This window comes from Macrotis lagotis, chromosome 2 (genome assembly GCF_037893015.1).
Source record: "Macrotis lagotis isolate mMagLag1 chromosome 2, bilby.v1.9.chrom.fasta, whole genome shotgun sequence".
NCBI classification, from domain to species: Eukaryota; Metazoa; Chordata; class Mammalia; order Peramelemorphia; family Peramelidae; genus Macrotis; species Macrotis lagotis.
The window spans coordinates 156052260-156065922 of NC_133659.1; the positions used below are offsets into that span (position 1 = coordinate 156052260).

Here is a 13663-nt window from a genome sequence, read left to right on the forward strand (position 1 = left end):
TCTGACCTACTCAGCAAGTGACATCATAGTATTATAAAATTGATAAGGGGTGGTGGTGATGAAGGGGCAAATATAAGTATTTGTTATGGGGTAGGCTCTGTGCTTTGAAATATTATCTCGTTTGATCCTCAACATTTTATGATGTTTAAAAAGTTCAAGAGATAATATTTCTGGTTAATTATCCATTTTATTAATAATGTTAGCATGTTATTAATAAAAGGAATGATCATTTGACTGTCTCTCTTAGACCAGTGACCACTTACAGTTTGTTTACCTTTGGAAGAGTGGGTTTTTCTGAGGGTAGCAATCAACTCTGATTGTTTAACAATTAATGAGAGTGAATATTACAATAAGAGGTGGATTTATTCAATGAGGGTCTTGAAGTACACGATACTGAACGTCCAACTCTTGGTCAAAGAGACATCAATTTCCATATCACCCATCTGACAAAAGTAAGAATCCATATTTTCCCAGATCTTTTTGAGTAAAGCATAATGAACAGTAATCTATCAATTTACTCAAACTTAGAACTTCTATGCAGTCTTTGATTAGATCTTAACTTTCCTGGATGGGATTTCCCACAAGGGTTATTTTCTGGATGAGGAAGTAGAAAAGCAGAAAAATTTTATGAATTATTCAATTCAATAGTGAGTTATTAATACAAAAGAGAAATAATCATTTCTTTCAATTCTCTGGGAGTAAGGTGATATTATTATCCCTATTTTTACAACTGAGGTTGATAGAGTTAAGTACTTGCTCTGGGTCATGTAACTAGTGTCTGAGGCTAGATTTGAATTTAGACCTTCCTGAGTCTAAGGTTATTATTGCATCTACTGAGCCACCCTGCCTCTCAGTATTTATATTAAAAGAAAATAAAAACAGACTATTATTTTTATCAGTCATTTTTCAAAACTACCTCTTCCTGTGCCTCAGGTTCCATGAAGGGACAAGTTCATCATCATAACACAGTACCGGGAGCTGAAGAATAAAGTATATTGACTTCTCTGATAATGTTTGTCCTTCTTTCTCAAAGAAAATAATGATATCAGGGAAATGATGCCATGTCATGCCTATGTATTGAATTTGAGTGAGGGGGTGCTGTACTGTCACCAGTTTCACCTTCTCTTTCAGAGCCATTTGGGTCCAATGGCCAGATAGGGACCAGAGCCAGTCCTGGAGTCAGGATGACCTGAGTTCAAATCCAGTCTCAGATACTTGAATCTTATTAGCTGTGGGACCATGTATTAGTCACTTAACCCTGTTATTGACTTGTCTACCAAACAAACAGAGGCTTCTTTGACAACCACTGGGATCTCAAAGTCTATAGGACTCTCTTTTCAGATTGGAATTGCATTATGGTCATTTGTTTTTTTGGGTGGCTACTTTAGACAAATAGTGGTGCTACTACAACTTCTGAAAGAATATAGAACTGTAATTAGAATTCTGACATTTGGAGCAAGCTCCGCAAGACATGTCAGAAAAAAGTAAAAACAAAAATTCATTTTCAAAACAACTTTTGAAGTCAACTTCATTTGAGTTCAGGATGAGACCTTAAACTCAGATAACTAAATCCCAAGGGAAAGCACTTGGGAGACCATGGGAGAGTGAGAAGAGACAAAGACCTTGGTATAACAAGTTACTGAGGGAAGAAGTGAGGAACTCAGCTAGAAGAAACTCACCTGGAAAGTCAGAATGTTGTGAGGTGTCATGGTGGCTGATGCCTTTGCCTTATTTGGGTATTGATGACTTTTGTTCAAGCCTTTGTACTCATTCATATTTCAGGATGGGTGGGGTGGGTAGTACACTGGTCTTGGCTGCCCCTTTATTGAAGGTTAGTTGGGTTTAATCATGATAGTAGAAGGGTAGTCTGTCCTTCATGCCCTTAGGCCCCTATGCCTCTAGCCCATGCCCTTATGCTATGAAGATCTCCTTGAGGAGGAAGTTGAGAGAGGAATAAGGTAGGAAATAAAGCTGTGGTGGAAGTAAGTAGGGTTTTGTCATCTCATTTGATCCCAGGATTTGATAAAAATATGTCTTTAGTAGGCTTTAGCAGAGACAATGGGACTATCAGAGGAGGCAACCCATGGTCTAGATGAGGGGGTGGGAGAGATTTTACTACAGATGAATGCTGTGGACCACAGCTAAGTGATCACCATGAAGAGTAGTTACAGTGAGCCAACAGTGCTCTGAGATAAAGCATGAACCCTATGTGAGGTGCCAACCTAACTCATTAATTGTTTTAATTTTTAAAGGAGCATATGTTAGCACCTTCTAAATTTCAAGCATCCTCGGTCAATTATTCTATCACTCCAGTTTAGTTACAGCTCTAAGGTGGTGCTTGTTTAGTTACCTTCAGCTATGGGAAGTTATATTCGTTTTTCTCTTCTCTCTTCCTTCTATGTCAAGTCTCTTCATTTTCTTCCTCTTGGACCATCCTGTTTTTTATCACTCTCACAGACATGTTAGAAATGTTACTATAGAGTTGTCCATCAATTGGGGGATAGCAGATTGTGGATTATGATTGTGAGGTGCTATAAGAAATGACAAAAGGGCTAGTTTCAGAAAAACCTAGCAAGATTCTTTTGAACTGAAGCAAAGAGAAGTTAGTAGAACAAGGAGATAAATTGTAATAACAATATTGTAATTATGATTAACTGTGAAATACTTAGCTACTCTGATCAATATAATGATCCAAGACAATCCAAAGGACTCATGATGAAAAATACTATTCATCTCCAAAAGAAGAATAGATGAACTATGAGTACAGATTGAAACATACTTTTTTCCACTTTAATTTTCTTTCCTTCTTTTTTAAATTTAAATTTTTAATCTTTTAAAATTTTCTTTCCTTCCTAGTAGCATGGATAATTAGAAAACATGCATGATGAATATCATTTTGTTTGCTTTCTAAATGAGTGTAGGTTTAAGGGAGTTAAAGAATTTGAAACTCAAAATTTTTAAAAATGAATTTTTAAAATGTCCTTATCTAATGAGAGTTCACACTGCAATATCCACTGTTGATCATCACATAGGATGACAGGGGATATAACACTCTAAGAGAATGTACCCAACTAAGATTGTATGATCTAACAGACATCATTACTCATGTAAAGGGCACATCCCAGACCACTCTCACCCCACCATCATTGTGAGAAAATAACTGCCACTTTACCAGCTTCTGTTTGGACTTGACTTTTTGCTCTCCTCCTCCCATCAAGCAAATATTACTTTCTTTCCCACATAAGTCCATTAAGCAGAAGGGTGCTGCCTTTCTGCCTATTATATTATTCTAGTTACAGAAGGAATTCAGAGAATTATAGACGTCCCCTGAGTGGTCAAACACACACTCTCCAGTTTATTCTGTGGGTGTGTCCCATTGCTCAGGAAAGAAGGGTGCCAAGAGAGACTAAACTCATTCATTGCCTTGAGGTTCATTTCTATTGGACTCACTAATTCATCATTGACTTGGAGCAAATACTTTTGCCTCCTTCATATCCTTTATCATTTATTACCAGCCTCCAGACCTTATCTGTGGGAGCAGAGAGCTTCAGGGCAGTATCTGAAAGTGCCATGCCTTACTCCTACAAGGCCCCAGGACCCCGGGAACATGCAGTCCCCAAGGATTCACGTGTTACCCACTCCTCAGGTCAAACCTATGAACAGCTGAAACAGGAGTGTCTACAGAAGGGCATCCTGTTTGAAGATGGGGACTTTCCAGCCAACAACACCTCCCTTTTCTTCAGTGAGAGGCCCCCCATACCTTTTGTGTGGAAACGTCCAGGGGTAAGTGCAGAGGGAACAGGGAAAGAATGAAGGACACCTGGATTGTGTGTTCAGGTAACTAGATCAGAATATGGGGGGGGGGTCTCTCCAGAGTTTTCAAATCAAAGTGAGGAAGTGGGAGATACTGTCACAGGGAGAAGGGATGAGCAATGAAGGGATCCATTGATAACTGTGATTTAGCCAAATCTTGGTTCTGAAACTTTGTATTCTAAAGATAGGAAGACAGCAAGCAACAGGGCAGGTGAAGATTCCACACTCCTTTGAAATAATCATTGCAGAGCATCTGCTGTATGTCTGTGACTGAGGACCTTGTGGCAAAGAGTTGTGATGGTTTAGAAAGGGGTAGGGCAAATGTGTAGCAAAAATAGTTGATTATTTTTAAAAATGTAAATAGAAAAACTTTAGCCTGTCTTGCTGAAAATAAAAAGAAAAGGAAGCCTTCTTCCCCAACCCCACTTCCATTTTCTGGAATAAACTATAGAAAGGACACAAGGTTATGGGAAACACTCTTCAATCAGTATGGAGAAAGAGTTGTAGAATTATAATGCAGTAGCTGCTTGTATTTTCTATTGGGAATATAGGAGAGTTTCAAGATCCGGGGGGGGGGGCTTGGATCTACTGTTTCCCTATTCCTTGGGGAGATTCAGAGGCTGTGCAGCAAAGTAGGGTCCAGAACAATCTCTGAGACAGAGGATGAGGTCTTGGACCCAGAGTCTTAGAAAGAAAATTTACTCCAAGTTTCAGGGACATCTCCTAACAGAAGGTGCTTGATATGAAATAGTAATATTTGTTACTCCAGATGACAGTGGATTGGTTTTTCCTGCTCATGATGTGATCCTTCACTCCCCTTGGGTGTATGCTGGTCTGGGAGGGGTTCTTGTTGACAACTGATCTATATCTGTCCTAGGTCACCCACTTCGAGTTGCATCAGGTACACAATCTATCCCTAGGGTGACTACACCCAGGTCTTGGTTTCCCCTAGTAATAACTAGACTGCATATCATTTTTATATGGTGTTTAATTTTATCTTCATAACAACCCTGGATAGGAGGAGGGAAGAGAGGCTCTTTTCATGCCCATTTTATAGGTGAGGAAACTGAGGTTGAGAAATTAAGTGTCTTGTCAAAGGTCATATAGCTAATAAGAATCTTCATTAGGATTTGAACTCAGTTCTTCCATACTCCAAGTCAGTACTTTATTCATTGTGCCACCTAGCTATCTTAAGTGTGAACATGATAGAGGAACAGAACATTCATTCACTTTGTTATCCTGCATGGAGTTAATGAGAATTTATGAGATTGTACTCATCCTCTGAATTTAAAAATGATCTATTTTCTCATCTCAAAAAAATGGAATTGGATCAGATAATGTACACAGTCCCTATCAGTTTGAAATACTTATAATATGAATGGGTCTGATGTCAGTATTTCCCATTTTGAATTTTGGAGGGGAGGAGAGAGAGATAGAGAGAGACAGAGAAAGAGAGAGACAAAGACAGAAATACAGAAACAGAGATAAAGACAGACAGAGAAGCAGAGACAAAGACACAGAGATATAAAGACAGAAACACAGAAAAAGAGAGACAGAGAGAAACAGAGATATATAGAGAGATAGAGACAGAGACATAGTCAGAGAGAATGGCATGATGGAGAGAGCTGGCCTTTGAGTCATATCCCTCCTCTGACACTATTTACTTACTATTTTACTACCTGTGATATCCTGGCAAATCACAACTTTCAGAGTCCTAGGCAACTATACATTTCTGAGCCAGGGTTGATCTGACTGATCCATGGAGTTTCTTACCTGTGGTTCCTGTGGTAAAAACAAGGGGACTTTAGAGCTCAAGATAACTTCCATCCTTTTTACACCCAATGTACAGCAGCTAAGTGACACAGAGAATGGAACACAAGGACTGGAGTCAGGAAGATCTGAGTTCAAATCCAACCTCAGATACTTATAAGCTGTGCAACTCTAGGAAAGTCACTTCATCCTGTTTGCCTCAGTTTTCTTATCTGTAAAATGAGCTGTAAAAATTAGTAGAGTCATGAGGAGTCAGACGTGACTGAAAACAACTGAACAGTAAACATCCAGTGATAAAAAAGCCCTACAATCTGCCATGTTAAGTAATGGGATGTTGGGCAAATTTCTTATTTTCTCTGTACCTCAAAAACTCAGGTGTAACATGGAGATACCTCTTAAGAACATAATTTTAGGGCCAATAAAGGACCTTAGAGTTCACCTAGCCCAATCCCCTAATTTTGTAGATGGGGAAACTAAGATCTTAGAATGTAAAGTGACTTGATAAAGGTAATGTTAGGACTTGAATCTAGGCCCTTTGACCCCAAATCCTGCACTCATTCCATTATACTTCACCCTTCCTTCAAAAGGATTTTTAGGATAGTTAATGGTCTAAAAGAGAGCTCTGGTCTATCCAGTAAGAGATCCAATGTCAACTCAAATGATTGCTTCTGAAGTTTCACGCTTGCATGTATAAATGTGTCTATGAGTGTGCACAGGAGCACAGGGAGTACGTGTGCCTTCTGGCTTCATTAATTCAGTGAACTAACTTAAATACGACCATAAAACACTACACAAACATGAAAGGCTATTTAACTGGGAAAACACAATAAAGATTTTCAATATGCTCTAATAGAACTGGAAATAAAAAACCAAGCAGCTTTGTTTCTGCAGCCTCATCCCTCTGGCAATATATGAAGCCATTCTCTAAAATTCCATTTTGATTCTGAATTTATGCATTATTAGCAGGAAGTCACTTCAATTCAATTCAATAAAAAAAGGTCTCTTGTGCCAAAAACTGTGCTCAAGACAGTTTTTGAAGACAGAAAAAGAGGCAAAAGATAGGCCCTGCCCCAAGGGATTTACAACCTAATGGGGGATACAACAAGCAAACAAATATGAAATATATACTGGATAAACAGAAACTAATTAACAGAAGGGAGGTACTGGACTTAAGGGGGGGGGGGTTGGAGAAGGCTTCCTGTAGGAGACAGGTAAACCAAGGAGGTCAAGAGGAGGAAGAGGGTTCCAGACATGAGGGGACAGTCAGAGAGAAGGCCCATGGTCAAGAGATGAAATGTCCTGTTCTTGAAACAGCCAGGAGGCTACCATCTTTGGATCTAGATATAAGATATATATTATATCATTGGATATAAGAAGACTGGAAAGGTAGAAAGGGATTAGGTTAGGAAGGGCTTTGAATGCCAAACATAACAGTTTGTGTTTGATCCTGGAGACAATTGGAAGCTACTGGAATTTATTGGGAGATGACCTGATCAGACTTGTATTTCAGAAAAATCAAATTAGTGGTTAAGAGAATGGATCTGAGTGAGGAGGAGACTTGAGGTCAATAGAACTACTAGAAATCCATTTTCATAATCAATGTCTGAGTTGATGAGGGCACTACAGATTTACATTAACATGCATCAACTTGATCAGCCAAGAGGAGACAAAGTCACTCTTACCATAAAGGAAAACTGTTGCAAGATTTACAATTAGCATAAAAGAGTTCAAAATGGAATTCTCCAAAGGATAAAGAATATCACCATCAGGATACTTTACGTTTGACTGAATTCTTAAAGAAAACTTTCAAACAATTAGATCTGTCCAAGAGAGTAGTGAATTGTCTTAAGAAATGTGGCTTCCCAGTTTTGGAAAGCTTTTGCAGACTTTTTTTTTTTAAATTAAAATGGTTTTTATTAAGATATCGTAACAAAATGGCACACCTCTCAAGGTGGGAGAGAGGGGCCTGTAGACTCTTTAAGTAGAAGCTGAATGATACTCAGTTTAAATCAGTTTAACAAACATTTGACAAGGATGGCTAGAGGGAAGTCATGCTTCAAATAAAGGATAGACCAGATGACCTCTCTAGGGGTGGTTTTAGTCCTGGGTATGCAGACTAGAACAGACTAGGCTATCCTCTACAAATACTACTTTCTTTAACTGTCCTCACCAATGTTAGCTTAGGTAACATGGATAAGTTGTGCATCTCACTTGGGATCATATGAGAATCAGGTCAGTCGCCTTGGTGTCCATGCCATAGAGCCATATTGAAAGCTGGTTTAATTAAAGCCACTCAAAGTTAAACAAATATATTTTTAGGCATCAAGAAGTAATTCACAGTCAATGTCATAACTAGTACTTTAGGGTCCTGCCTCCCCCCCCTTCTCCAGCAAATTTTTCAGAAAAGGTTCAACCTTATTCCCCATTAGCCAATGTAATACTTCTCTTCCCAATATGTCCCATCTAGATAGTTCAACCTACTTCTTTTCATTTCCCATTCAGCTAATGCTGAAGACTTCCATAGTCCTTTTATAACCCCTCTCTCAGATCTCTCCATAGCTTGGGAATACTCTATCACTCCCCCATATGCAGAAAAGGACCTCATCCCAAATAGAAGCACCAAAGGATAGGGTCATGCAAGTCAACATTCACAAGCTCTTCCCCAGATGCCTATTCTCTTCCATCCCTGGCCAACACCAGATCTGTGAGGACAGTTGTTACCTAGGTGTACTTACTGACTCATAGAAAAAGGAAGAGGGGAATTGAATCCTACACACTTAGGAAACTCATTTCATGAATATGGTTTGAGAATTAGAGGCAAGATGGTGTAACAAAGACTATTCATGTTTTGTTTCTGCCAAGTTTAATAGTCCCAATGTAAATCACTTCAACTTAATGGTTCTTGTTCTCCCTATCTGTGTTACCTGGTATAAATAGAATCATGATAACTGATAATAGTGAGAAGGCAGAACTCCTTAGTCTTCTTTTGCTTGATTTCTTTCCTAAGAAGAAAGATGATATTTACATTGGAAATAGCAAAAAAAAAAATTTCCAACAATAATTCTAAGTAGCCAATACTCAAAATAAGTAAGGTACTAAGGAGGAGAACACTTCATTGCTTTTGATGAATTCAAGTCACCTGGCTCAGGTAAATTGTCAGCAATATTTGAAAGACTGTTAAAAGTGGTTACGTGACTTTGGGGATAAAGTTGGAATTGGAATCACAGACACCTGAATTTGAATCCTGCCTCAGGTGCTTATCTAACTCTGGGATCCTTGGCAAGTCACAGTCTAAAATTTCCAGTTTCTCCATTTGTAAAATAAAGATAATAGAACCTACCCCACAGAGTTGTTGTAAAAATCAGAGATAATCAATATAAACCATTTTGAAAACTTTAAAGCAATTGTCTTTACAAAAAAAGAAGTGTTAGTAGAAGATATAAGAAGGATAAAGGGTAAACATTGCCCTGATTTTTAAAAAAGAAAAGAGAACAAAGTCTTGAAGCTAGATGCTGGTGAACTTGACTTTAATTTTTGATAAATTCTTTTAAAAGATGATTGGATAATAACTAGAAAGGGAAGCAGTAATTATAAAAAAATCATGGTTTGCCAAACTAGCCTCTGTTCCCTTTTTTTTTTGGCAGGCTTACTAAACTAGTAGATGAATGAAATGCTATAGATATAACTTTACCTAGATTTTAGCAAAGTGTTTGTAAAGTATATGATACTATTTTGTGGAGAAGAGAGGTATGGTCTAAATAATGTAATTAGATGGATTCAGAGCTTGTTGGATGGTCAAATTCAGAGTTGTTAATGGCTCATTGGCAATGTGGCAGACCTTCAGTAATATAACCTAGGTTTCTGGGGTTGGTCCTATGCTGTTTAACATTTTTATTATACTTGGCAAAAGGTTTACATGGTTACTCATCAAATATAGATAATTGTATTATCTTTATCCTAGCTTTGAAATCTGGGAAGGATAACTAGCACAATGGACAATTGGGTCAGTATCCAACAAGCTCTGGCAGACTGGAGCATTGGATTTAATCAAGTAATATGAAATTAAGTTGCAAGAAAGTCTGGATTACCACCAAAAAAGAAAAGCAATGCTACAGGTAGTGAGTCCCTGTCTGGACTCCCTCAATCCTCCCTAGACGAGCTTGGGAGGGGCAGGAGACAAGGAAGAAAAGTTTCTCCCTATACACCAAGGTCTCCATTTATTGAACCAAATGCCAATGCTTAAATATCCTTTCCAGTCTCTAATCCACTCCCACTCCTGTGGCACTTAGTAAAACAAGGTTCAAGTCTTCCTAATTCCAGACCTGGCACTCTAGTCACTAGGTGCCTCCAAACAATTAGTACTATCTAAAAGTGGGATGGAATGTCTTGAGAGGAAGTGGGTCCTCCCGCTTCAAGCAAAGACTAATATTTGTCAGGTTTGCAAGCATAGATTCCTTTCAGGTGTGGGATAGACCAACAGGGCATTGAAGATTCCTTCAAATTCCCAAATTCTTCAATTTCAAAAATCTACAATCATTTAAGTGATATAGTGAAAGGATTTATTGGACCCGGAATCAGGAGAACCTGGATTCAAATTCTCCCTCAATCACCTACTAGATGTGTGACCCTAACCAAGTCATTTACTGTCTGTCTCTCTTTTCTTTTTTTTTTTTTTTTTAGTTTTTGCAAGGCAATGGGGTTAAGTGGCTTGCCCAAGTCCACACAGCTAGGTAATTATTAAGTGTCTGAGGCTGGATTTGAACTCAGCTACTCCTGACTCCAGGGTGAGTGCTCTAGCCATTGTGCCACCTAGCCACCCCTTGCCTCTGTTTTCTTAACAGTAAAATAGAGTAATAATAATAACTACTTCCCAGGGTTTTTTGGGGGATCAAATGAGACATATGTAAGGCATTTTGTACATCTTAAACCCTATGTAAATACTAACCATAATAATAATTACTGTGATTATAAAGTGAGAGAATTGAATTTACATGATTTATAAAGTTCTTTCTAATACTAACTGCAAATGAGTATAAAAAGATTCTTCAGTTCAACATATAAAAATATTTGCATTAAATATTCACAACTAGGTGTTCATAAAAAAAATTGATGAAGTCAAACATAGGAGTGAACTTAGATTGAAAAAGACTTTAGACTTTAATCCCTGCCCTTGACAAGGTTGTGATCCAAAGAGGATAACAAGTTATAGCATATGAAAAATGCTCAATTACAGCTATCACCAATGATGGCTTTGATTAGTTTCTCTCTTCACTCAGGCACTCCATGATCCCAATTAGTCTCTAACAGGAGGCACATGACTACCATTTGCCCTCCCTCACCTCTCCAGAGACTTCTAAAAAAGACTGCAAGGATTTCTTACCTCTGAGGCAAAAAGCTTATGCTTCAGCTGACACTTAATACACCAGCTGTCACTGGATCTTCCTGGGGTTGGAGATGACAAATGTGACATGTGACTTGCTGATGAACAATAAAAGTTTCTGTCCAGGGGAAGCTACATCACTCTTATGTTACCTTCAACCTATTCTGAAATCTTCCTCCTATACATACCCCAAAGGAACAGACTTAAAAAATGATTACAAAATTGATATTGAGTATGAGTACTTTGTTAGGGAGACAAGAAGTAAGCAAGAGTCATAATATAAAGTTCCCTTTGTTGAATGATTTCAAAAAACTATTTCTCAAACTTTTCATAATACTGTAGCAAACCAGGTAGGCTATACTTTTTCTTGAGTGTTCACCTCCTTTATGCATATTTGCCAAGATCTTTTCATGGTTGATCTTCTATCTTGGTGTTCACCTGTGACTCTAAGAAGCTGTGGTATGAGTAGCAGCCATACTCTGGTAAAACTGCTTCTGTAAATGGATTAAACCAGGTTGAGGTTAACCAACAAGACTCAAATTCATCAGCCAGTTAGTTATCTACCTCAATCATATGAAGACATCCCTTAGTGGAATGAGTGGATGAGAATAATTTGTTCCAATGGCCTTGAAGATGGCTGAAGAAGGTGCAGTGGAGCACTTAGAGCTCATTCAGACATCAAAGACACAATAGTCATCTACTGCATACCAGGCCATCACCAGTCATCTTGACTTTGGTCTTGCCATTTAACTTTAGTGGTTCTAGAAGAGCATAAGGCTGACGGCTTTGCACAACTCTGCCTCACTTCAATCCAAGTCACCCACAAGTCAAGACATTACCCAGTGATATCATTGGTCTCTAAAACAAAGGACAAACAACAGATGAGAGAAAATTGGGTTTCAGAAACATTGAGCTACTATTTCAAGGACATTTAGTGACTCATTCCAACAGATATTTTTTGAGGACCTACTAGGAGACCCATGTTTAAATAATAATAATATTAACAAAGCATTTTTCAGATTTGCAAAGTGCTTTGTACACCTCAATGGAACCTTGCAATAGCATAGTATTTACTATTTATTATCCCCATTTTACATATGAGTAAACTAAGACTAAGAGAAGTTAAATAACTTTCAACTAGTAAATATTTGAAACAGAATGTGAATTTGAGTCTTCCTAACTCAAAGTCCAATACTCTATCCACTGCCTCACTAAAGGAACTCCAGCTCCAATATTTACTAGTTGGGTGATTATGAGCAAATCACAAGAATATTTTTGTATAACAGGTTCTTTGTTGAGAGAATGCTACCTGCATTGCAAGTTACTTATGGGGAGAATAATCTTTGAATCATCTTTGTCACAGGGTCATAGTAAGGAAGCACTATATGAATGAAATTAAGTACCAGGAACTGTTAGGTCAGAAAAACATTCTAGGGCTTAAAAGGATCTTAAAAATGAATTAGTCCACCCCATTCTTATTATATTATAAGAAACTGATGGTAAGAGATGGGAAATAATTTACCCTAGGTCTACAAGTTAGAAACGGAAAGACCAGGGCTTGAACAAAGGTCCACTGACTTCCATGAATCAATCTGTCCACTTTGCCATATGGGAGCAGCAGGATCAGGCTTTTTGCCTTTTTTCCCCAACAGCTCATCCTCACCATATTCTTAAGGGAGATGCCGTTTAGATGTTTTCCTAAACCAGCTATGAATTCACTACTCACCCAAATAATAAACCTCTTTTCCTTCTGGCTGGACTACATGACTTCCAGGGTCTTTTCTCACGTCTTATGATCAAAATAAAAACAGTTTCCTGAATATGTGCCTCATCAGTCACAAAACTAAGTCTTGGAGGAAAGTGAGATTCTACAGCAGTCATTCAAACTATTCCAAGAGTTCAGAATGAGGAGAGGGGAACAAGGATGATTAAACATCAACTCAGAGCCAGACACTATGCTAAATTTATTACAAATATTATTTCATTCAATCCTCACAACAAGCCAGGGAAAAAGAACACTACTAATTGTCATGCACATTCTCAGTTGAGGAAACAGAAGAAGATAGATGTTAAGTGACATGCATCTAATAAGTATCTGAAGCTGGATTTGAACTCGGGTCTTCCTGACTTCAGGCCCAGAATTCTATACACTCTGTCAACTATTAATGTAACTCAGGATAAGTTCTAGTCACCTCCTTTTGTGAATGTAGAGAAGTCATAGGGTAGTTGTTGGGCTGCTCAGTTTTTTTCATATGGAAAATACCACTTACCTACTTCACAACAGTGTTTTGAAGATGATAGCTGTAATTGAGTCCAAATCACAGATTTTTACTTCTTGGCCTTCAATTTTCAGGCCATTCATATTTTCCATAAAAATATCCTGGCACAATAGAGCATAGGCCTTGGAATGAACAAATCTGAATGTGAATCCCACCTCAGATTATTTAATAGCTATTATGGCTGGACAAGTCACCGAACCTTTAAGAGCCTCAGTTTCTTTAACTCTAAAATGGAAATAATAATCCTTGGGGTTTTTTAAAATAATCCTTGTTTTACCTATGTCATAGGGTTATTGGGGGGAAAAATACTTTGCAATTTGAAAATTACTAAAGCAATGCAAGCTATCATAGCAAATACTTCCAAATGCAATTACTATATGAAACCTTATAGCCTAGAAAATGTGTATGTCTCCAAAAAGTG

General features: G+C 38.0%; 1 protein-coding gene and 1 long non-coding RNA gene across 2 annotated transcripts in view; one reads left to right on the top strand and one right to left on the bottom strand.

The window, feature by feature from the left end:
• Positions 1–13663, bottom strand: part of LOC141513329 (uncharacterized) — a 63243-nt gene that overhangs the window by 37976 nt on the left and 11604 nt on the right. The gene's annotated exons all lie outside the window — the stretch shown is intronic.
• Positions 3494–13663, top strand: part of CAPN9 (calpain 9) — a 66940-nt gene continuing 56770 nt past the window's right edge. Inside the window, exon 1 of the mRNA XM_074223040.1 lies at positions 3494–3783. Coding sequence (XP_074079141.1) covers positions 3571–3783 — 213 coding nt within the window. The 5' untranslated portion in view covers positions 3494–3570. The remainder of the gene's footprint in view (positions 3784–13663) is intronic.